The sequence below is a fragment of the Phodopus roborovskii genome, unplaced genomic scaffold, assembly GCF_943737965.1.
Source record: "Phodopus roborovskii unplaced genomic scaffold, PHOROB, whole genome shotgun sequence".
Taxonomy (NCBI): domain Eukaryota; kingdom Metazoa; phylum Chordata; class Mammalia; order Rodentia; family Cricetidae; genus Phodopus; species Phodopus roborovskii.
Genome location: NW_026126515.1, coordinates 17418475 through 17441904, shown reverse-complemented (window position 1 = coordinate 17441904; position 23430 = coordinate 17418475). Strand labels below are relative to the sequence as shown.

The 23430-nt window shown below is 41.6% G+C and overlaps 1 protein-coding gene across 1 annotated transcript in view; it reads left to right on the top strand.

Moving 5' to 3' along the window:
- The window catches only part of Kcnk10 (potassium two pore domain channel subfamily K member 10), a 126065-nt gene that overhangs the window by 56331 nt on the left and 46304 nt on the right, over positions 1–23430 (top strand). Inside the window, exon 3 of the mRNA XM_051196156.1 lies at positions 18137–18254. Within this exon, the coding sequence (XP_051052113.1) occupies positions 18137–18254 (118 nt within the window). The remainder of the gene's footprint in view (positions 1–18136; positions 18255–23430) is intronic.

The following is a 23430-nucleotide window of genomic DNA, read 5'->3' as shown; positions in this document are numbered from 1 at the left end:
GTCTAGTTTGGTCCTATTCAGGTTCTACCACTGTCAGTCCAGAGTTGGTGAACTCCCACTAGCTCAGGTCAGTTGTTTCTGTGGGCTTCCCCATCCTGGTCTTGACCCCTTTGCTCATTTTATTGCTCCTCCCCTTCTTCTACTGGACTCTGGGAGCTTGGCCTAGCAGTTAGCTGCTTCCATCAGTTACTGGATGAAAGTTTGACAATTAAACAGTAGTCCTTAATCTGATTTCAGGGGTAGTATGGCAGTCTTTTATAATAATTCAATTATTTGGATATCTTTGCCTTCTTTTTCTGTCTTTTGTGAAACAAAACCTCCAACACTATAAAATGTGTGTTAGGAGTGTATTGCACAAATTAACATAGAATCTGAGACCTTCTAGACCAGATAGAATTGGAGAAGCAATTGTGAAGTATTTTAAAGTAAAAGTATAATTACATTTACACATGGAGTGTGGTAGGGACCTTATATTTACTGTAGTGAATGTCATAACCTGAACCATGATCTGCCCTGAGTCTAAATCACATGTGAAGTTCCTTCCTTAGACAGTGGGACCATGAGGGCAGGGAACTTATCTTTGAATCCATGTGTATGTGACCTGTGTGTTGCTTTGTGTCTGATTATTTCCCTGTGGCTAAATACTTTGAGAAATGTCAAAATACATCTGAGACATTGGTGATGTCACAAGATATATGAGCTTATTCATGCATTGGCTGGCTAATAAAGTATTGCTTCATTGCCTAAGCTTTGACCCTCTACTTTATGAAAGGACTCAGGCAAAATAGGATGGCATGGAAGAGCACGGAGGCCTAATTCTGATGATGCAACCAATGTGTGTCTTTGCCCAACTTAATCAGTTTTATTTTCTTTGCTTATTTATATTTATTTTTTAAAGTGATATATGAAACTATGTATGGAGTACCCAACAGCATCTTGTTCAAATCAGGGTAAATGTATTTATCTTCTCAAATATTTATCATTCTTTATGAGGAAAACATTCACATTTTTTAAAACATATTTATTTAATGTGTGTGTAGTGGTGGTGGTGGTTGTGTGTGCCACATTGCACTTTGTGGTAGTTAGAAGACAACCATGGTAGTCAGTTTTCCCTTTGTGTGGTTCTGTGGATTTTAATCAGCTCACTGAGCTTGGCTACAAGTTCCACCACCCACTGAGCAATCTCACCAGTCCTCCAAATACTTTCTTCTAGCTTTCTACAATCTCATGGTCTTCTTGTTGTGCATGAATGATGGGAACTCCTTTTCCCGTCTCACTTAGTCAAGCTTTCTTAATATACCTTTCTCTCATACTTGCTAAGCTCCGATATTACCATTCTTAGTTCAACGTGTATAGGATCAGTGTGTGTGTGTGTGTGTGTGTGTGTGTGTGTGCAGGTGTATGTGTGTGTGCATGAATGCACATAACATTTACAAGCCAGAGATCAACCTTGGGTGCTATTCTTCAGGAGTCATGTACCTTATTTCTGAGACATTGTCTCTCACTAGACTGGGACTAGTCAAATAGTTAAGGCTGGCTCTCTGGTGAACCCCAGGGATCTTCCTTCTTGCCATTCCCCAGTACTGAGATTACAAGTATATATCACCATGCCTGTTTTTTGTTTGTTTATTTTTTTTCATGGATTCTGGGGTTGGAGTTCATTTTACTGATCATGCTAACATCAGCACCCCCTAAGATCAACTCTTGTATTCTACATATGAGTGAGATTGTGCCACTGTGTGTTTACCTCTATGATTCCCCTGTTACTGAAGTGTGTGTAAACCTAAGATGGTGTTATAGCCATTGACAGTACTATAGATACCTGTTAGGAAGTCGTCACTTTACATACATGTATTATTTCATTCAGTCTTTTCTTTACAACAGTGATTGCTCTGGTTTGGATATGATGTATTCCCAAGGCTTAAAAAGTGAAGGCTTGGTTGACAACTGATCAACTATTAAGAGCAACTGTATCATGAGGATTGAATCTTATCAGTGGATGGATCCATTGATGGATTCATACCTTGATGGTGTTAATGGGAAGTGATGAAAACTAGGGGGTGATGACTGTTGGAATGAGTAAGTTGGTTGGGGTGTGCTTGGCTTGGGTAGATCTTGTCTTGGCATGTCCTTGCTACTATGTCTCCCTCTTTCCTAGCAACCATAAGATGAGCAGCTTTTGTTCCAATACAGGCTTGTTTTCATGCTATTCTGCCTCAACACACACCCCTAATAATGGAGCCAAGCAACCATGGATGACCCCTCCCAAACTGTGACCAAAATAACTTGTTCTGCTTTTAAGTTGACTTCCTCAAATACTTTCCATGGTAGTGAAACTAACATGGTGTTCTATGTTGGCATTATTAACCTTTCTTGTTAAGTGAAGAAACAAAATCTAAAAGAAATTGAGTAATTTCCTAAGCACTGAAAGTCAGAGTCATCTGGGAATTCAAACTAAGGGCTAGTAAGCTGCCTCATTCATTGAACCCACAAGTCTTGTTCTATGATGAACTTTATTTTCTCTTAATACTTGCCTCATTCTTCAGGTCTTGATACTTAATGTATATGCAAGCATCCATGCTTATGGATCAGTGCAACAACTGTAAACTTTGTCTCTGCCCAGCACTGGATATAGAGCTTCTAAGAAACATAATATTTAAAAGTGATTTTCCTTCACATTTGGAAGGGTTTTCTGTGACAAATATTGTTGGAAAAATATTATTGCATCTCACAGTAGTTGGGAAGGAGTGATCAGTGCGTAGAAATTTAGATTTCATGTGCATATTGAATGAAACTGTCATAAAGCAAAGCTAGAAGGCATAGTTTACATTACTGGGAACAAATATAGAGTATTTAGAATAGCAGAATTCTGACAAAATGCCCAAATAGCTTTGGAGAACCGAAGCTGGGCATGGATTTTCTGATAAACAATTATTTTGGCACTATGGGACCACCAAGAGACTGATAGTTCACTGACCCTGAGACTCAGAAAACCATAGTTGTTATGGAAAAGATGGCATCACTCATCATTTCATCAGTTCACGTATCCATCTAGGTATTCATTCTTGGAATTGCTACAGAACTCCTTTGGGAGCTGCAGTTAGACAGGATGAAATCAAGATATAGCTTGAGTAAGTTGCTAGCCTTTTTGCACCCCAATTTTTATTGTCAACAAAATGTAAGCTCTTCTGCCTTTTGGGTGCTAGAAGGCTAAAAGAAATAATTCATCAGGAAGGGCTTAGACTGTGGCATGTGATGAGCACTCTGAAGAGACTAGTGATGGATGTAGCTATTTTGCTCACTTGGAACTTCACAAGCAGTAGTAGTTGTTTTAAGGAGGCAGTATTGTAATTGATAGATTTAACCCAGGGTTTCACAGACGGCAGACAAATGTTCCAGCACTGGCCAATAACCCTGGGCTTAAAGGAGTATTTCCCAAGGGAGGTGTGGAAGTGTGGAGATTGCCTCTGTGGTTATGTCTTTACTGTATGTAGACACATTTATGGTTGTCACAGCAGAAGCTATGTGGATGGCCATGTCAGGTAGGTGTGTGTGCTTTCTTTTCTTTCTTCCTTTTTCTTTTCTTTCTTTCTCTCTTTCTTTCTCTCTCTCTCTTTCTTTCTTTCTTTCTTTCTTTCTTTCTTTCTTTCTTTTTTCTTTTTTGCTAGTCCCTGAGAGTTAAGTTTTGCTCCCTCAGATAGAAAAGTCAAAAGTCCACTGACTCTGTAATATCCCCCTCAAGCCCTGAACTGCTGGAGGCTATCATGGTATAGATAAGGTATAGATATCTAGTGGGTAGAGGCCAGGGAGACCACTAACTTATAAAATACAGCATAAGAGTAGTCTTATTCTTAAGAACAAATTAGTTGGAAAGACCTGAAGGAGGAAGCATGTAATCAATAATTGGAATTCTCTGGATTGGAGCTATCTGAAAAATATTGGGCCCTAAGAGGGTATGGAATTATTTTATGAATATTTGTCTCTTTTCATACCCACAACTACCCCTTAAAAATGTCTTTGGTGCTCCTCTGAAGATGAGGAAACAAGACACCAGGAGGTGAAGTTGTATGCTTAGGGTTACCTGGGTAGTAAGTGAATGATGCAGAATTTATTAGTAGGCAGGTTGACCACACATCTCATGCTCTCTATCAATGAGAGGGGCTCATTTGGATAGACCATAGCTGAAGGTTCTCAGTGTCTTGAGAGGAAGCTACAATGGTCAGCACACCTTGAGCTGAGATGCATGGGAGGAGATGAGTAGAGAAGAATTAGTGAGAAATAGATGGGCTGGATTTGGAAGGCCCCTCCCATACCTTTCAGAGGAGTTTAGATTTTATACTATAGGAAGTAGAGACATGATAGAAATTCCATGATAGAAAGATGAATCTTTTACCAAATAGGAGGATGGATTGGAGAATGGAGAAGTTGAAAGACCAGTAGGGAGAATATTGCAACATCGTGTGTAATGTAAAGGAGGGCAAAGGGTAAGAGTGTTAGAGTTGGGTGAATTTGCCCTTTTATCCACTGAACCTAAGGCCCCTCCTCATTGTAAAGGGAGGAGTCATTCCTCACTTAGATTCCAGAGAATACTGGATGTGGTAAGTGCCTAGTAGAGAACTTCAATGTCATCAGCATTCAGGAACTTCTGTTTCTTTCCCTGACCAACTGTCTGTCTTGCATCTCCAAGGTGACATGCAAAGAATTCAATGAAATGAACAAAGGTAACCATGTTCATGCATTTCTTTGGCTGTGGAGTTCAGATACCTCCAATGTGCTTTTGAACTTAGAGTTTCCATGGACTTGATAAGACAGTCATTTTGTTCTGGGAATTTCTTTATCCCTGACTCTCCCTTGTCACAAGTGCTTATCTCCCTGTTAGCAGTGCAATTGCACCAGACACTGCTGCACAGGTGAAAGCTTTAAAACATTCATCATTTGCAATCCTTCCTTCCTTCCTTCCTTCCTTCCTTCCTTCCTTCCTTCCTCCCTCTTTCTTTCTTTCTTTCTTTCTTTCTTTCTTTCTTTCTTTCCTCTCCCCTCCCCCCTCCCCTCCCCTCCCCTCCTCTCCCCTCCCCTCCCCTCCTCTCCCCTCCCCTCCCCTCCCCTCCTCTCCTCTCCTCTCCTCTCCTCTCCCTCCCTCTCTCTCTGTCTCTCTCTCTCTCCCTCCCTCCTTCTTTATCCCTGCAAACTTCAAGGCATTTATCCAGCATTCTCACAGGATAAAACCAAAAGATCAAGGGCAGAGTAGGGGAAAATGTTGCATCATTCTGGGTTCCCCATGATTAGTGTATCACTTTAGCCACAGAACAAGATACAGATACCTAGTAAGTGGATTTGCCTTTCCAGTGGGTCATTTGTTGCCCAAGTCAATGGCAGCAGGAACTTTAGAACCAAGCTTGTTAAGGCTGTATTCATTAATCATTTGCATTCACACTTAAAAACAAAAACTAACAAAATAAAAGAAAAAAGACTATTTGGTACTGGAGATTAAATAACCATGTGTAGTCCTTGAAATAAATTTGATTCCTTAAGAAGTCTAATTACTTTCAGATGCCTTTTAAAAAAATAACTATACACGCGCGCGCGCGCACACACACACACACACACACACACGTATATTTGTATATATTATCCTGTGATTCTACTTATGGTTCCTCTGCTGCACTGAAGATCTTGGAGCATAAAAGCCTTGTGTCCCCCACAAACTGTGGCTCTAACGCTGCAGAAAAGTTACAAATAGGCAGTGTGGTCCTTCATTGATCTGGACTATCCATGGCTTCATTGTAAGTGATTATCTTTTTGGGATCTTGCTTCTGCAAATATTTGGGGTGGAGAGATGGTTCAGCCATTAAAGGCTAGGCTCACAACCCAAAAGCAGGAACTTTCTTATTGGAGTTTACTTTAGGATTTCTTTTTAAATTTTAGGTGGTGTGTGGTGTGTGTGTGTATGTGTGTGTGTGTGTGTGTGTGTGTGTGTGTGTGTGTGTGTGTGTGTACTTGAGGGGAAAAAGAAGAGTGCTTTGGAACAGAAGAATGCTTTGGATACTCTGGGCGTGGAGTTTCACAAGGCTGTGACTCTGTCAGTATTTACTGGGTACCTAACTTGGGTGCTCTGGAAGACCAGCAGGTATTCATACTCACTGAGCCATCTCTCCAGCCCCTTCATGACCTCTCATGGGCTTTAACACATCTAAATGGAGTCTCAGGTGCTTTACTGAGAATCTGGGCCTTGAGCAGCATTTGATGAGTACCACCTGGCTCTTTTCTCGAGTGTTAGCTGCATGGTTGAGATTTAGGGAGTTTCTATATTACTGGGCTCCATGTGGCTATTTCTATGATCATACAGGTGACTATCTTCACTGTCCTGTTTTACAAAGGACAAGGTTTTCACCCTACTGTAGTGGCAGGATGAGAACAGGTTCAAGCGAGACTTGAATCTTGTTCTCTTAAATTTCAGAGCCATGATCTTTTAATTAGATCCCTGCTTTGGCCAGACACAATGGGCCTGTTAAATAAGTACAAGATCAAGAGAATCAGCTTCCCACTAGAGAAAATACACTCAAACAGCTTGATGGAAGAGCTTCTTTGTGAGTCTAGGTGCTTGCTTTTGGACACGTGACACTGTCTACTTCCTCACTCATGGATTTGTAATCTTCCCTGACCACAGTGTCTATGACAAGGTCCTGGGGCTGGACTGTTGATCTTTGATTAATTATGCTTCTTGGGCTTGATCCCACCATACTTTAGTCAAAGAGGATTGAATCTAAGATGTGAGCAGCTGCATAAGGGACTGGGTATGGACATTTTGGTCACGGTGGCCAAAGCTGCTACGGGTAAAGATGAGGACTAGAGATGACAAAGCTTTCCCTTTAGAATCAAATATGGGGCAATTGCATAGGATGCAAAAAGCATTTTCTTCTGCTAATACCTTAACAGTTCACTGATTCCTTCATTTGGTGACTATGTTGATGGTCTCCTATGTGGGAGACACAATTCTAGATCCTGGGGATAGGATGGTAAATCGGAGACACATGCAGTCTTTGTGCTTTTGGGGTTTATAATTAAGATGACCTACAGTACCAGTTCTGTGCTTCTGGAGTAAGTTAATTATTACTGGCCTCTTTAAAAGTGCCCTGGTTTTATACATGTAATATTTGTAGATAAAGGGAGAGGTAAGCCTTATGAATATTATCATGTAAACATTTATAAGGATGAAAGGGGAAACTAAGGCCCTGGGGAATCACTTGCCTCTGTTTCCCAGACATGTGCTCCATGCCTGGCCAAAAATTCCTTTTCTTAAAATCTTACATTTTTGTTGTACTGGATGTTATACCCAAGGCCTCAAACAGACTAGGCAAGATGAGTCCCCAGCTCCAGCAAGCTCTTTGGTTGCTATGACTGGTCATTTCTGGTCTGGTTGTCAATAGTGCTTCTTCCAATGATCTTTCTGTCTTGTTTGGGCTGCAGCCCCCTTTGTTACCACATGTTTAGGAATGGAACCATTTTAAGGAAAGCATGGTGTCTTAGCCAATGTTCTTCTGTTGCAAAGAGTCACCATGGCCATGGCAACATTTATAAAAGAAATCACTTAATTGGGGCTGGCTTAAGTTCAGAGGTTTAGTCCATTATCATAATGGTCGGAAGCAGGGCAGCACACAGGCAGACGTGGTGCTGGAGAGGTAGCTGAGAGTTCTACAGTTGGATTGGCAGGCAGCAAGAAGAGAGAGCCACTGGCTTGGGCTTTTGAAACCTCAAAGGCCACTCTAGTGACATATTTCCTCCAATAAGGCCACACCTGCTCCAACAAGACCACACCTCCTACAAGTACCACTCCCTATGAGACTACGGGGTCCATTTCCATTCAAGTCACCACACATAGCTTCTAAGATATCCGTACCCTAGGTCATCTCTGCTGCTTCCCTAACCTAAGCTGCTCCTCATCCAGCCAGCTCAGTCAGGTGACCTCTGCCAGTGACAGTCAGGTTCTTAGTGCCCTGGGACACAGTTCTGAGGGGTGACATAAATCTTCCTGGCTGATGACTAGCAGTCAGAAGGGTTGTCCTTTAGCCGGCAAATCAGTCACATAGAAAATCGTTCACTGTATGGAGGATCAGGCCTGCAGCCCCTGGCCTGCCTGTGCAGGCCTCCACTTCATTATTGTTATTGTCCCCTCCCCTGTCCCCTCCCAGGGTTGTTGGTTCCGTCACTGTTTTGTGAAAGGGGTCTCAAGCTTTCAAGCCAGATATTAAAGAGCTAATGGAAATTGGCATGACCCTGGAAAATAGTAAATAAGGATTCAGTGTTGCAAAAACAAAACCCAAAACCCCTCGGAAAAATAATACCAACACCCAGAAATAAACCCTAGTAAGTCTGCATTTCTACACAAATGTGCCTGTGTTGGCTTTTGTTTAAAGTGTTGCTGCATATATTGGGGAATAATGAATTTTTGATGGTGGTTTGTATAGTTATTATTTCTAATTCATGCTATTCACTTGGATAATCAATATTTAGCTACTTGTTATGAGTCAGATACCGTGTTAGGCTTTAGCAACTGTAAAACGTATGAAGGCAGCATATGACGCAGACACTGCCTGCCCTCCAAGAGCCTTCAGCAGAGTGTGAGCTGTATGGCTAACTCACACAGGCACGGCGCTTACTGCCCTGCTGCTTTGGGAGTGTGCTTTATCTGTTCCCATGAGGATCCTCAGAGCGGTTAAGTAACCAAGGGGCAGAGAATCAGATAATGCGTTCAAGCTTTGATCAGAAGAAGACCTGAGATGAAGACAAGACTTTGTGGCTCCAGATACTTTGCCTTCTTTTACCACAATGCTCTCTCTATTCCTGAGTCGAGGAGACAGGCTTGGCTTGGATGGAGTCCAACGTGATTGGTTTAAAAGACCAGGAAGCACTCAGGCTCCCATTCCTGGGAAAAGAGAGTTGTAGACTTGACCTCCAGGTCCTCAGAGATGGTGTCACCAGTGATGTAGACAGTAATGACTGCTAGCTGGCTTCTACAGGAATATGGCTTTGTGACTGAACACAGGTGTTAGGACTAGGCCAGCGCGTTCTGTTATTAAGCTATTATTAAGTCTGTGTTGAGGACATTTCTTTTTCTCTTGACAGAAAGGGGAAGAAGGGGCCAAGCTTGTGGGTTCAGGATGCCCACTGAGCAGATGGAGGCTGACCTTGGGATACTTTAAAGTGCAGGAAGTCATGTCAGTTCTGAATTGTCCCTTGTCATCCCGAACAGTGAAAGAGCAGATGAGGGTTAGGAAAATGTTTAGCAGCTCAACACAAATTGTCTATAGAAGACAGGAGAGGGACAGAATTAAAGGCTTTAAACCGTCTTAGCCTGGCCATTTCCCAATTCCCATAACCCTGAACAAATTACTTCTGCTTGTTGTGGTCTCATTTGAGAATATTCTCATTGAGAATAGTCCCACCTACTATCCAGGGTTTTAATGAAAACCAAATGCTGGCTACTTTTAAGGGTATTCTAGAACTTTTTTCAGAGTGTCTCTGATTGTTCCAACTTGCTTATTTTCCCATAATCAAACATAATCAGAGACATGCTGGGGAAACATATGGGCTTGTACTTTACTGGGCTGATGGCATGACCTATGAATTTGGTGTCAAAGTTGGACACTAAAGTACAATAATGGGTCAAGCAATGGAGTCGAGTACAATGAAAGCACAGGGGCCCCCTTTAGCTATATTTTTAATCATCAATTAAGTTCAGGCTCTCCCTAGCACTCTCTCTAAGCTCACACTACTTTTGTAGACTAGTCAGTGATTTTATTATCTATTTATTTCATTCTTATTACTGTCCTAATTACATTCTTTTAAATTGAACATTGGTGGAGGGGGCCATATATGTCATAGTGCCTATGTTGAGGTCAGAGGACAATGTTCAGGAGTCAACTCTCTCCACCATGTGGGCCCCAGGGGTCAGACTCAGGCAGTCGGGTTTATCAGTAAGTGCCTTAGTGTGTTGAGCCACCTTGCCAGCCCCACTATTTATTTATTTATTTATTTATTTATTTATTTATTTATTTATTTATTCATCTATATATTTCTTTATTTGTGGTAGCGACTGGATAGACTCATGTCCAAAAGAAATAGTCTAAATTTATAGAAACCATGAAGCATCCATCAGATCGTCTCCTCAGGAGCAGGGCGATTTTCCAACATTACTTGGCAAGTATGTTACTGAGTTCTTAGAGGCTGAACCTGAACGGAGATGAAAGGAAAATGCTTGGTTAGTCTGAGAGTTTATTGATCCTATCAGTGTCGACACATATATTCTTGTTTCCTTAGTGGATTTGGTGCTTTCACTGTGGTTTATTTTGTTGTTCTGCTCAATCAGGTGGAGGGAGAACTTTTATTATATTACATGTCACAATTTAGAAAGAAGTTAAATAAGCTCCCCAAATGCCGTTGGTCTACCACGACAATATTAAGCGAAATCAGTCATCATATTCAGGCGTTGAATGAACTAAGTTTTAGAACACACGCTCCTCCTCTCCCCTCCCCTGTTCAAAAGATTAACTTGGCATCATGAAAAAGTCTAGGTTGTCTTAAAACAATGGGCTAGGGATGTGCATACTGGCTCATCCTGGCTTCCTGTAATCCTATAAATAGATCTGTGCTCATCTACCTTCTTCAGGTAGCTTTCCCTTTAGATTTATGGTCAGGATATAAAGTTCTGATGAAAGCCTGCTTCTATCTGCCTCCCCTGGGATCCGAGTTAAGGCTAATATTTGCACATATCTGAATATTCAAAGCAGCAGAAAATAAACACCATGGTGATATTACCAGTAGCCCCAGGGGGTGCTTCTCTCTTTGTCTTCCTGAGACCTTCCCTTTGCTGGGCAGGCGGAGTAGGGGGTGGCTCTTGAGGGTTTTCAGGTGATGAATTTAGGGTGGTCTCTGGATTATGTCCTCCCAGGCCAGCACAGGTCTGATGCCACATGGACCCTCTGCCTGGGCAGAAGATGACCATAGCTTCCTTTCTGTTTCGCTAGTTCTCTCACAAGCAGCTGAGATGTCACAGCCTGGGTAGGACAGGTATGGTAGACTGAGATGGTGAGGGAAAACAAACAAACAAACCATCCAAAGCAAACAAAACCCCTCTCAGGATGGACATTTTTCCAGACTTTGGCTCAATGCTCTTTTGAATGTTATCACTGGCTAGATTTGCCACACACCAGCTGTGGCCCAAGTACCTCACTATTCTCAGTCTCACATGTGGCATGGGGACAGCAGGGGTGACTGTCATGCACAGTCAGGGTGTGGGCTGGGTTAATGTGTGCACTCATAGGAACTTGAAAGGGATATGCATTATTACTGTCATCATCACCATTATTAACTATTATGATTATACAATGAGAGTTTGCTATCTGAACAGTCTCATACTTGTTTGTCTTTGTTGTTTTGCTTTTTGAGACAGGCTTTCTCTGTGTAGCCTTGGCTGTCCTGGGACTCACTCTGTAGATCAGGCTAGCCTTGAGCTCAGGGATCCGTCTGCCTCTGCCTGGGATTAAAGGCACGCTCCATCGCCGCCTGGTTTTGTCTCATATGTTTTAAAAAAGCCTCAGTAACAACCTTGAAAGGGAGATAGCCTTTCCTCACTTTATAGACGAGAAAACAAGTTCAGAAGCTGAGGAACTTGCACAGTCCGCACATTTGTGGCTTTGTGTGCTTCTGTGAGAGTGACACCCATAGCACTCTCTACCTGTCTGGACTGAGGCAAAGCTGTCTCTGACCCTGGCAGGCAGCATGCCTAGTTCACTTAGGCTCCAGACTTCCTGCAGCCCCCACCTTTGTCTGATAGTCTGATGCAGCTAAATTCCCCTCCCCCGGCCCCAGCATACTCCTTGCTGAGTCCATGAAATATTTATGTGTTAAGTACTTCTGAAGCAGGAGAAAGGAGGAAAGACTGTTGCAAACAAATTAATGTCATCTTTCTCCTTCTCACCCGAGGCTCCTCCTCCATCATAAAGGAGTGAAGGTGTGTTACCTCCCCACTGTCGGGGTTTTGAACCACCGAGGGTGCTTTGTGCTGTAACGCATGTGGCGTCCTGTGTCCTTTTCAAGGGGCTTGGGGCTTTCTCTTCCTGTCCATTCATAGCTGAACGCACGCTCACTTTTAGAATGCCGGTGAAGCCACTTCTCACACTCACACACCATACCACCCCTGCCCCCACCGACTAAATATCCAATCCATCAATTCCTTTGCTGAGAGCACCCTATAGAGATGAAGAACCTTGGGGACCCAGAGCTGTGGGTGTACCCTCAGATATGGTCCTTTCTTTTTGTCTCGTGGTGTAAATTATTAGCAAAATGACTGTGCCTGGGGTTAATCTTGAGCTGTGATTCTAGTTTAATTTTTTAACAGATGTAGTCTTCGTTCAGGGTATGTCCTAGTTTGGCTAATAAATCCAGTGGTTACCCTAGCTATCTGTGCCCATGCATGCGGCACAAATCTGTTGATTTCTTCAGCTAATCTGAGACCAGCCGATGACCAGGGTCTTGGGTTGTTTGTCTTCATAAGGAGAGAAACAGATGATCTCACCAAACACACAGATCATAGAAGAAAAGCCTGAGACAGTTATGGGTCCCCCCGTGGGTTATCATTTATCCCCATGCAGCACTAACACTCATGATAGCATCTTGTGTTGTATGGAAGTGTGATTTACACAGCCCAGCATGCTGACAGAGGAGCCCGCTGGGGGTCCTGCAAGGAAAAGTCACCTCTCCCGCCCCTGTTCACCTCACAGCAGGCTCATTCTGTGAGGCTGTAGCTTCTCTCTTACACTTTCAGAGCGGTCTTGATGTACGGTGTTGGAATATAGGGATAGGGAGATAGAAAGAGAGATACAGATTCTTTTAGATGATGCCCTCCTCCAAGTCAGATCATCTCTTGTTTTTGTCTTTCTCTTTGTTATTTTTTCTTTTTCTTTCTTCCTTCTTTCCTTCCTTCCCTCCTTCCTTCCTTCCTTCCTTCCTTCCTTTCTTTCTTTCTTTTTTAGATCATTTCACAACCCCCCACACACATGCATTTTGGGGTAGTTGTTGTTATTTAACAACATGGTTATCTCATATACTAAGAAGTAGAAATGTTTCCCCATCTCTTGAAAGATTGTGTGTTTATGTCTATTAGCTTAACTTGTTCATTCATTTGAACACCTGCTGTAGTGTGCCCTCTTAAGTCATTTGCTAGGCAGCTAGGTTGGTGCTAGAATTCCAACTCTGGGGCCAAACAGGAACTATGACAAGTGGAATTAGAAATATATAGTCTTTTTATATGTAGATCCCCCTCCCCACTTTTTTCTCTCCATCATCCATGTATATGTTTATTTTTTTCTATTTACGAATCATCTATCAATGACATACCTGTCATCTACCCATTTCCTATGATATAGCTCTCATCTATCAATACCTAATTTACCAGTAATCTATCATCTATCCGCCACTTGCCATCGGTCTCCTTGTAATACCTCTTGGACTTGATAGTGGTTGCGTTTGTAGTTGAACAGAGGATGCGCACTGAGTCAGAGGTTGTGACCCAAGTTGATGTTAATGTAGGTTGAATTTCCACTACATCCAACTTTAAATTTTTTGAGGTACTGGAGTTGAACCTAGCTGGAGCCATAAACAGCTAGGCAAGTGCTTTACCTCTGAGCTGTCTCCTCAGCCCCATATAGGGTCCTTTAAACAACTGTACACATTTGTGTCATCCTTGTCTGTATACTCAAATGGTCATGATATCCTGGATGCTTTCTTATCTCCCCCACCCCCTTTTTCTTGTCTTGAGACAGTGTCATGAAGTCCTGGTTGACTTAGAACTCTATATGTAGCCTTGCACTTCTGATCTTCCTGCCTCAGTTTCCAAAGTTCTGGGATTAATGATGTATACTCCCATACCCAGCTTTAGCTTGACTTTTGTAGCATGAACACAAAGATAATAAAAGCATTAAAGAAAATTCATTTAATTATAAAATGTTCACTTGTGCTCAAACCATTAAAATCATTAGACAATACTTTAAAAATGAATAAAGTTAATTTTAAATGCAAATTAATGTTAAAACCATAGACTCATTTAGAATTGCGGCCATTGAGTTAAAACAGTGTCCCTATTGTATATAATTTTAAAACACTAGATAAATTTTAAGTAGTTTCCCTAAAAGTAAATGATAATTATTTGGGGGGTGTAAATATGTTTACTGTATTTGAACATTAAATACTGAATACTATATACCAAAGCAGTATTACATGGTACTTCAGAAATACAGTGTTTCTTTTCTTTCCTTTTTTTAATCAGTTACATTTTTAAGAGTGATCCTCCAAATTCAAGTAATAGTAGTTATAACCAGATTTACTGGTCTTTTTAATTTTATTTATTTATTATTTTTGTTTTGGTATAGGTTTTGGTTTTTGAAGACAGGGTTTCTCTGTAGCCTTGGCTCCTTCACTGTCCAGGAACTCTCTTTGTAGACAAGGCTGGCCGCCTTGAACTCTCAGAGATCCACCTGTCTCTACCATCACTGCCTGGCCACGCATTTTAATTTTAGATAGAATCAAATGTCTAAAGCCTTACCAATAGTCTGGGGGCTCACTGGAAAGCATGTTTTTACCTTCTTTCTACTTCCAAGTCTAGTTCCTAGTGATTTAGTTCAGGTTATCAGTGGAACCACGTACCCAAAGCAAGCCTTATATAGAATTTCCATAGAACTGCTTCCCTGGGCATTTGGGTACACTGTCATTTTCTATATGATTTAGGGGAAAGAAGGGAGCTTACTTCACAGATATGAAACCGGACAGAGTTGGCTATCAGTTGCAGGTGCTCCTTGCAAGTACCCAAAATACTGACCCCTCTGAGATCCCACCTGCCTACAGTCTAGGACCATGGCCATGCTTCATCTTCATGTATGTAAGGAGGGAAGTAAAAGAAGTGGAGTGCATTCTGGGAATCATGTGTAGAGAATCAAGTAAAACTATCCACTTTGGGCTAGACAGGGCTTGAGTCAAGACTTCTCTACCTTCTGGCTTTGAGATCTCGGATGTATTACTCAACTTCCCATGCCAGTTGCAGCATCACTGAAGTAGGAATGATGCCTTTTCCTTGGGCTTGGGGAAAAAATAAACCTAGTGGTACTTCTTATATACCTGGCTCAATGCAGGTGCCTGATGAGTGTTAGTTTCCTTCCCTTTCAGTTGATAAACACTTCCTTTGAGGGTTACATGCAAAAACATTAGATACTCATTAATGGCACTATTCAAGGAAAGTGAAACTTGAAAAGGGATCTTAACTCAGATCTTTTGATGTCACAATAATCACTCGCATTTGTCTTTCTTGCAAATCTGTATTCTGTGTGCAGCGCTGGGTTTATTTATGATGTTTGTGAGTAATTCTCAGTACTGTGAGAATTGACTGAACATAAACACTCTTTCAAGTTTTATGGAAGATGTAAATTATTAAATATTGGTGGTGTGATTTGAGGCCTGAGTGACTGAGGCCTAGAACTGTCCTGGAGGTATAATTTGTGAGTGGAGCCATCAGAGGTGGAAGATAATAAGGATGGATATAATTCTTGGTTAAGATGGTCTGACCTGGTTGGATAGCTCTCACACAGCACAGTGAAAGTGAGGTTTTAGCACTGGCTAAAACACCCCACCTGTCTCCCTCAAAAGCAGAGTGGGGGCTGGGGAGATGGCTTAGTTGGCAGAGAGCCTGCTATTCAAGTATGAGGACCACAGCCTCCACATAACAAACCAGGTGGAATGGCATGCATATGTAATGTCTATATTGAGGCTGGGGAGACAGGTAGATCTCAGAGCTTGCTGGCCAGCCAGTCTAGACAGTTGGTGAGCTCCAGGATTAGTGTGATATCTTGTTTCAAAAAAAGCTGATAGAGGACAACACCCACAGGTGACTTTTGCTCTCCACACGCACATATACACACATGTACACGTACCAGTGCACAGTAGATCAGAATGCCGTGCTGGCTTAATAAGTAATCCTGTCACTCAAACGTGATTCAAACCTTTGGCAAGAACATCTGTGCACATCCCATGCAGCTGCTCTTACATTCTGGGGGTGCCAGTGTTTATGTTAGAAACCACAGTTAGCTTTACCCTTCAAAATACTTAGTATTCCTAGAGGCAAGGAGGATTATAATAAAGACTTAAATGGAAAATGTCTTTACCCTGTCACCTAGTCAGTCTTATTTGAATGCAAAATCTATTCTACGGCCCGTTTTCATGCCACCTCTGAAGTAGGAAAGATACTTTTGCATATTTAAGCAGTTATTTATAAAATAACAGAAAGAAAAATATAAGCAACAGAAACTCTATGTAACCTGCCAAGGCTAAATAAAATATTCAGTGTGTGGCAGTTTATAGAACAGGTCACTTATCCTTGTCCTAGAAAGCTAGAGTGATCTTATTAAGCATTCATACTGAAGAGAACAGGGACTTTCCAGGTGTCCTCTGGTTTGTGACAACCACTATGTGTCTGCTTGAGCTAAGCCTAACGGGCATTGTTGAGGACAAATAGAAATGTGTCTCATTATGTGTGCCTTGCCCTCTCTACACTGGGTAATTCTAATGTTGCCCAGGATGTGGAGTCTCAATCTTTCTAAGTATCTCATGCCTGGGTCACCTCCTCCATGTAGTTCCCAGGTGGAAGGTTTATCTTTACAGCTTACAGATGTGGACTGCAGGTGCCTGAGACATGATGGCAACTCCTTCTGCACCCCACCTGAAGCAGGATAGCAGGACAGTTCAGGAAGGGTCCCCGCGAGGGTTTATCTTCCTCTGCTCATGCTGAAGCTGGGAATGAATTTTAGCGTTTAGTAGAATTGGTGCACAAGCAAAGCTTGGGGAGGGGGCAATTGTGGAACTGTAACGTATAGATTGAGGCTTTGGGGGGGCCTGAATAATAATGGGCATAGTTTGTGGGAGTGTAATCAAAACCACAAGGGAGGGAGGGAGCACCCCATGGACTGGGGGCATTTCCATTGCTGGTAGATGAGTATGGGTCACCATTGTGGAAAAGGTAATGACCATACTGAGATAGAGTATGGATTCCAGTGGTCACTGAGGAGTCATTCCAGCTGATTAAAAAAAAAAAAAAAAAAAAAAAAAAAGAGGGCAGGACTCCCAGGGTAATAGGGGGTCCCTGCCATTCCTGATGATCTGAGTTCCCCAGCAGAAGCAGCATGATGGAAGGAGAGACCTGAGTCCCTCAAGCTGTTCTCTGGGCTCCACATGGTCGCTGTGTGGTGTCTGCCCATCCCACCACCCAAACCCAATGTCAACAGTGTGTGAGGGTGAGTGTGTGCAGTGATACTCATGAAACTGATGTCAGAGCCATGTACTGCATAACTCACTCATAACTGCATGAGGGTGGCCCCAGTAAACCTATTGATATCACAGTGATTTTTGTTCCTGTTCGTCCACCTGATGATATCTATACATTGAAAAATCAGGTCCCTGAATCACATAGCTGTCTTTGGTAAATCTTAACATAGACAGGCATAGGCTGAGAATATTAAAGGGACAACCTCGTTAAATTTTCATAGTTGTGCAAGAGAAGGTCCCACCCACAATTTGAAAATATGTTAATTAGGCATAGAGAGGTTGAGGTAAAGTGCCTAAGAATCTGGTATTATTAACAGGTAGAACCATGCTGGTCTGAGCTGGTGCCTGAGTTTTAAACTCTTTTGCTATTGGAAGGAACTCAGTGGAAGTATCTTAGCAATACAGAAAGAAGGCAAGTGAAAAGGAAACTTATAACCCTCTTTTCCAAAAACAACCGCTCTGGGCGAACGTTCTACCAGACGTCCATCTGGACACACAGCAGTATGTATGTGTTTTTGTATAACTAAGGTCACCCAGGCCTGTGAGTTTTATATAAGTTTATATAACGTTTGATATCATTAGTCTAAACTTTTAGACTTTTCTCCCACTCAAAAGTCATCTTCTGATTTTCACAGGTGTACGGTATGCCATTTGATGTGTGTCCTTCCTTCTGCTTCAACTCGCAGGTTCTTGAGGAGTACAGCAATCTGTCAGAAGCTTTAAAGATATCCCTTCTAACTCACTATTCTTATGCTTTTCCCTCTCTTTGCAGCATGCCCTCGATGCTGACAATGCAGGGGTCAGCCCAGTAGGAAACTCTTCCAACAGCAGCAGTCACTGGGACCTCGGAAGTGCCTTTTTCTTTGCTGGAACTGTCATCACAACCATAGGTATCTGCTCATTTATTAATGTTATTTTCCCCCCTGCAGCCCCTTCTGAGGAATGGTTAGACACAATTTGTCTTCTTAAGATGTGGGACCAGGTTCTCCCAACTTGGTCAAGTGATCACAGCTGTTGTGGCTGCTTTCAGTAAACACGGAAGCATGGCGGAGATTCCACAATGAAAAGCATTTCAACTGGACGAACCCAAATGCCAAGGAAGAGCCTGAAGCTGAGGCTTGCACATGCTCTTGGCAGCTGACCTTTATATAGACCTTCATTACTGCTTTCCTGTGGCAGTGTCAGCCTCATTTTATGCATTACTTTTTTATATTTTCAGATACTCAGGTACTTGATAATCATAACAGTATGTAATAACTTTCATGTTCTAGTCATTAGCCAGTGTGCATAGATTCTGATTATGAGGAATGACATTTCCCTTTCCAATCTTTCCCCACCACACAATTTTGCCTGACACCATCTCGTCAATGTTTGCCTTAAAATGATAAGTGTGGCTTCTACTGTGTGATTTGTCAGCTTTATGTCATACCCATGAGCTCTTATCTAGTCACGTAGTGAGTCAGTAGTAAGCTTGTCCAGTATCTCAGTTTCCTTTTGCACCGCTCTGAGCATCACCCGTTCTGCTTAAGAGACAAGAACACGTGATTTATATTTTATTCGTTCACCCCCACCTTCACACTTGCTCTATGTTAAACCTGTGTCAGTGTTGGTGCATCTCCTCTTTTTTTTTTTTTATTAGTTTAATAATCATTAGAGGACATTAGTTCCCTGTCCTCTCTTGTTTGGCTGGAAATCACCTTCAGAAGTTAAGAGTGGCTCTTGGAGAATCTGGAGGTGAGGGTGCACATCTGTGATTCTAGAATGCAGAGATGGTGGCAAGGGAGACTGTGAGCTGGCTTTAACCTTCTGGGAGGAATTTCTACTCTGATTCTCTCTCATGCCCAGCTACTCCCTTTGAAAACTCTTAACTTTGGTTTAGAGTGTGGGCAGTCAATTTTTTATAGGTGCATGTTTTAGAGGCTAAGGGTTGTTTTAAAGGCATACATTTTAGTCTTTGTGTTATCTAATCTTAAGGTCCATGCTCTTCTACACTAGTGAAATCAAGAATGTTATATGTGAAACAAACATTTAGAATGAAAGAGAGTTGTTATTCTTACTGAGACTTGTATCAGTCGAGGTCTTCAGGGGAGCAGACATGAGAGGGTATGTGCATAGCCATGGGGCAGTGGAATTGGCTTCTGCAACCATGGGCCCAAGACAGGTCCCTTTGGCAGGCTACTAAGCCTTGGAGTGTTTTTGGATTGGTTTAGTTTGAGTTCAAAGGTTTCAGATACAGGGATGTTGATGGTATAACTCTCAGGCTGAGGCTAAAATGTTGAAAATCCACAAGGCCAGTGGAATAAATCCTGGTGACTACAGGCCAGAGAAGTTGAAGGGTAGGAGAAGCAAAATGTATCTGAGCTGTATATGACTATGTAGGAGAAGACACAGGCAGAGAGAGAGAGAGAAGAGAGAGAGAGAGAGATATTTTTCTACAACTTTCCCTTTTTGTTCTATATAAGCCCTCAGTCAACAATCCTGCCCACATTGAGGATAGATCTTCCACACTTAGTTCATCAATTTACAGGGCAATGCCCTGTGGAAACATCTAGAAAATTTTTTATTGACATATCCAGTAATAATGCTTTGCCAGTTTTCTAGGTATTCATAACCCAGTCAAGTAAACACCTAAAATTAACCAGCAACTCTCTTAATCTAATTAGATGATAAGCTATTTTACTTTGCAATGCTTAAATTCATTAATACCATCTGTTGGTCAGAGTTGCAAGTGGTCATTATACATGTATGTCTGCACCTAGAAGCCTCTGTGACCTTTGGATCAGGTTAGGCCATTGGAATTCACAGACTCACTACACCCAATGGAGAAAAGCATGTAGCCTGGACCCTCAAGCACTATGAACCTCAGCCAACCCAAGGACATTGCAGACATACATCAGATAAGAATGACATAATGTTAGAACGTGTTTGGCATTCTGCTTATTAGAATGAAGAAAGGCATCATGCATTTTTAAAAGGATTTGTAAAATAATTAAAGTTGAGAGCCTTGACCATTTCACAAGGTGTACTTTGGAAAGTACTCTTAAGTGCTAGCATTATATCCATGAGCTACCAGGGGATATCACATACCATAGATTGAAAAAACACATATTCATTTCCGTGTTGTATGAAGTTACTAAATTAGAGCTTTGTTTGATTCATTAAAAGGGCAATATCTATTCCATGCTTGGTAGGATTCCAAGTATTGGTAGGATTTTCAGTAAAGCGCTAATGGTATTTATTGACACTTACTTGGTTTTCCAGCCACCCATCATTAAAAAAATATATATGAAAGTTCAACTTTTTCTTAACAGAAGTACATCTAATCTCACTTTTCAAGTCAGGACTCCCACTTTCACACTCATGACCCTTAGCTCTGGAGAAGAATGACATTATCTATACAAAGAAATTCAGTCTGTGGCCAGAGTTACCAGTTCAAAGATGGGTGATGAGAACTTTGGATTTTGCTTAAACTTTGGAGGGAATGTCTTCCTCGTTTTCTTATTGGTGGTAAAGCTGGGCAAAGAGGAATCAAGCCCCTACATTGCTCCTTGTTGTCTTCCCTTGCTAGATTGCTCTGTCTACAGTTGAACTAACACTATTGGAGTAAGGAAAGGACTAGAGGTAAGTGGATCCTGGTCATGTCCTGTGAACTCTGAATGGAGCTATTTTCAAAATACTAAGAAACATATTAAATTTCTTATTTTTTTCCAGAGTCTTTGAGATTTCTCACTGTTTAGGCTTGGGCTAGTCTGCACTGGATTCTATGATCTAAACACTCCTAACCAATGTGCATAGATAGAAGAGAGTTCCAAGATGGGTCATGAATTTCCTTTGACCCCGTGACCAGTGCCTGACTCTTCTGGCCACTATAGCTGCCACCTTTGGGCCACATGAGTTTGATTCAAGTCTCAGGCAGAGCTGCCCTGTTGGATGAGCCTCTGGGTTCATGTGTCCTTGTCTTGGCTATTTGAGAGACTGTTCCCTCTGCAGAAAGAGGCTGGCCACTGTGCCTGACCAGTTGTGTATAGGATTGGTACCTTTATTCCAACTCATAAGAGTGTCTACCAACAGGCAACCACTACAAAACAAGTATGCAAACAAAAACAAACAAAAATATAACCCGCCACTCAGAGTCTATAGCAGGCTGGGTTCTTGTTCTATGCAACTTAGAAAATGTCACTTTCCCCTCTCTCTTAACCAAGACATAATGAATTGTAAGTTGAGTACTATTTAGTTGAGTAAATTTAATTCCAGAGTAGAGATTTTTTTTTAAAAAATTTAATAAAGCCATACAGCTAGAGAAGTTAAAAAAAAAGTAGCTTGTTGCAATATAAGAAGGATTGAGGTGAGAAAACAAATTGCCAAATTTTAAAAAGAAGCCATGTACTTATGGTAAGTTAATTCCAAGGCTTGCAAGGAGACTTGCAAGTAGTCTCACGGCTGGTCATTCTTCAGCTGTCCCTAAGAAGTTGCCCACTCTCCAGGAGTCAGGGAAGTGGTACCATTATCTTGGGAAGCTTTATCTCATTAACTGTGCAGTCCATTTCTGGTCTGCTTGCTTCAGGTCATATAGTTTGCAGACTAATATTGTTCACATCTCCCTTATTAGCAACACCGGAGCTTCAGATTTCTTGGCAAAGCCGGTCTTTGATGGACCCCTCAGGCTCACTGTCCATAATGTAGTCACATGTTGTGGAAGGATTAAGAAGTTTCTACTTTTGTGACCCTTTTAACATCACAGTGAAAATCTTTATGCAGGAAGTTGGTTATTTCCTTGGAAAAGGTCCAAAGAAGTTGCTCTGTTAAAGGGCGCAGAGTGTTTCAGCACTTGCCAGATCATTTTCCAAAAAGACTGTTATGAGCAGCATGGAGTCATGTGTGTAGGAATGGTCAATACTCTTTTTAAAAGAGCCTCTTGTGTGCTGATATATACAGAGATTATGCTCATACCATTAGCCCTCTGAATCTGTGTTTTCATATCATAGAATCAACCAATTGCGGATTGAAAATATTCAAATGAAAAAGATGGTATGCACACTGGACTGTTTTTCCATTTCATCATCCCTTAAACAATACAGTCTAGCAGCAATTTACATAACATTTACATTGCATTGGGTATTGTAAGCAGTTTAGATTATGTGGAAGGAAGTGTTTAGGTTTACATGCAAATTTGGTGTTTATATAAGAGAATGGAATATCCATGAACTCTGTTATCTGCAGGGGCTCCTGGAACTAGTCTCCTATGGGCATCTGGGAACGGTGATGCAGCAAAGTAAACAGTTAGGAAACCTTTCCTAACCAGTAGCCAGACCAGAAGGAAGACTGGTTTGGATCAAAGGTGGCTTGCACCTGTTTATTTCTTCATATCTGATTCTAATAGGAGAAGCCCCCTTTGCCTTTGATTATTGCTTCTGCTGGTAGATCTATAGGAACAAGATTTGTAAGCTGGAGGGTTGATGTTTGCTCCTGTATGCAGATGCTTTTCCACAAAACATAATTTCTAGAAAGGCAGGAAATGATCACATTATTACTAAAGGCAAGAATGAGGCCTGGAAAAGTTAAACAACTTACCCGTTATGTCAAAATAAGTAAGCAGTGGAACCTCGTGTTACCACCAAGTGTCATTTACCAGGACCAGCAGGGCTCAGTGCAAAATGGACAACATGGTTTATTATTGAAAAGTCATTTAGAATGTCAACATGGAAGCATCAGAGCAGGACTGTGGGAAGTCCCTTCAGGCTTATAGCTGTCAGGGAAATGACATGGTTGAGGGAAGAATGAAACTCTGGTTCAATCTGATTTAGATAACCAATGCTAGGCCAAGACTTCAAGAGTCTGATACCCAGATCATTTACTTTAGCCATATTTAAGCACAGAACAATTTTGGAAAAAAAGTTTTCTGATAACAATTTGCTCAGTCCCAAGTACACAACAAATTTGAAGCATGTTTACATTGCTATTCTTTACAAAGTATATCTGTTTTGTTTTTGTTTTTTCACAAAGGTGGGTATGTTGACGAAGATCGAGCGCCCAAGATTTAGGGTCTAGGGAGTATAATTGAGGAAA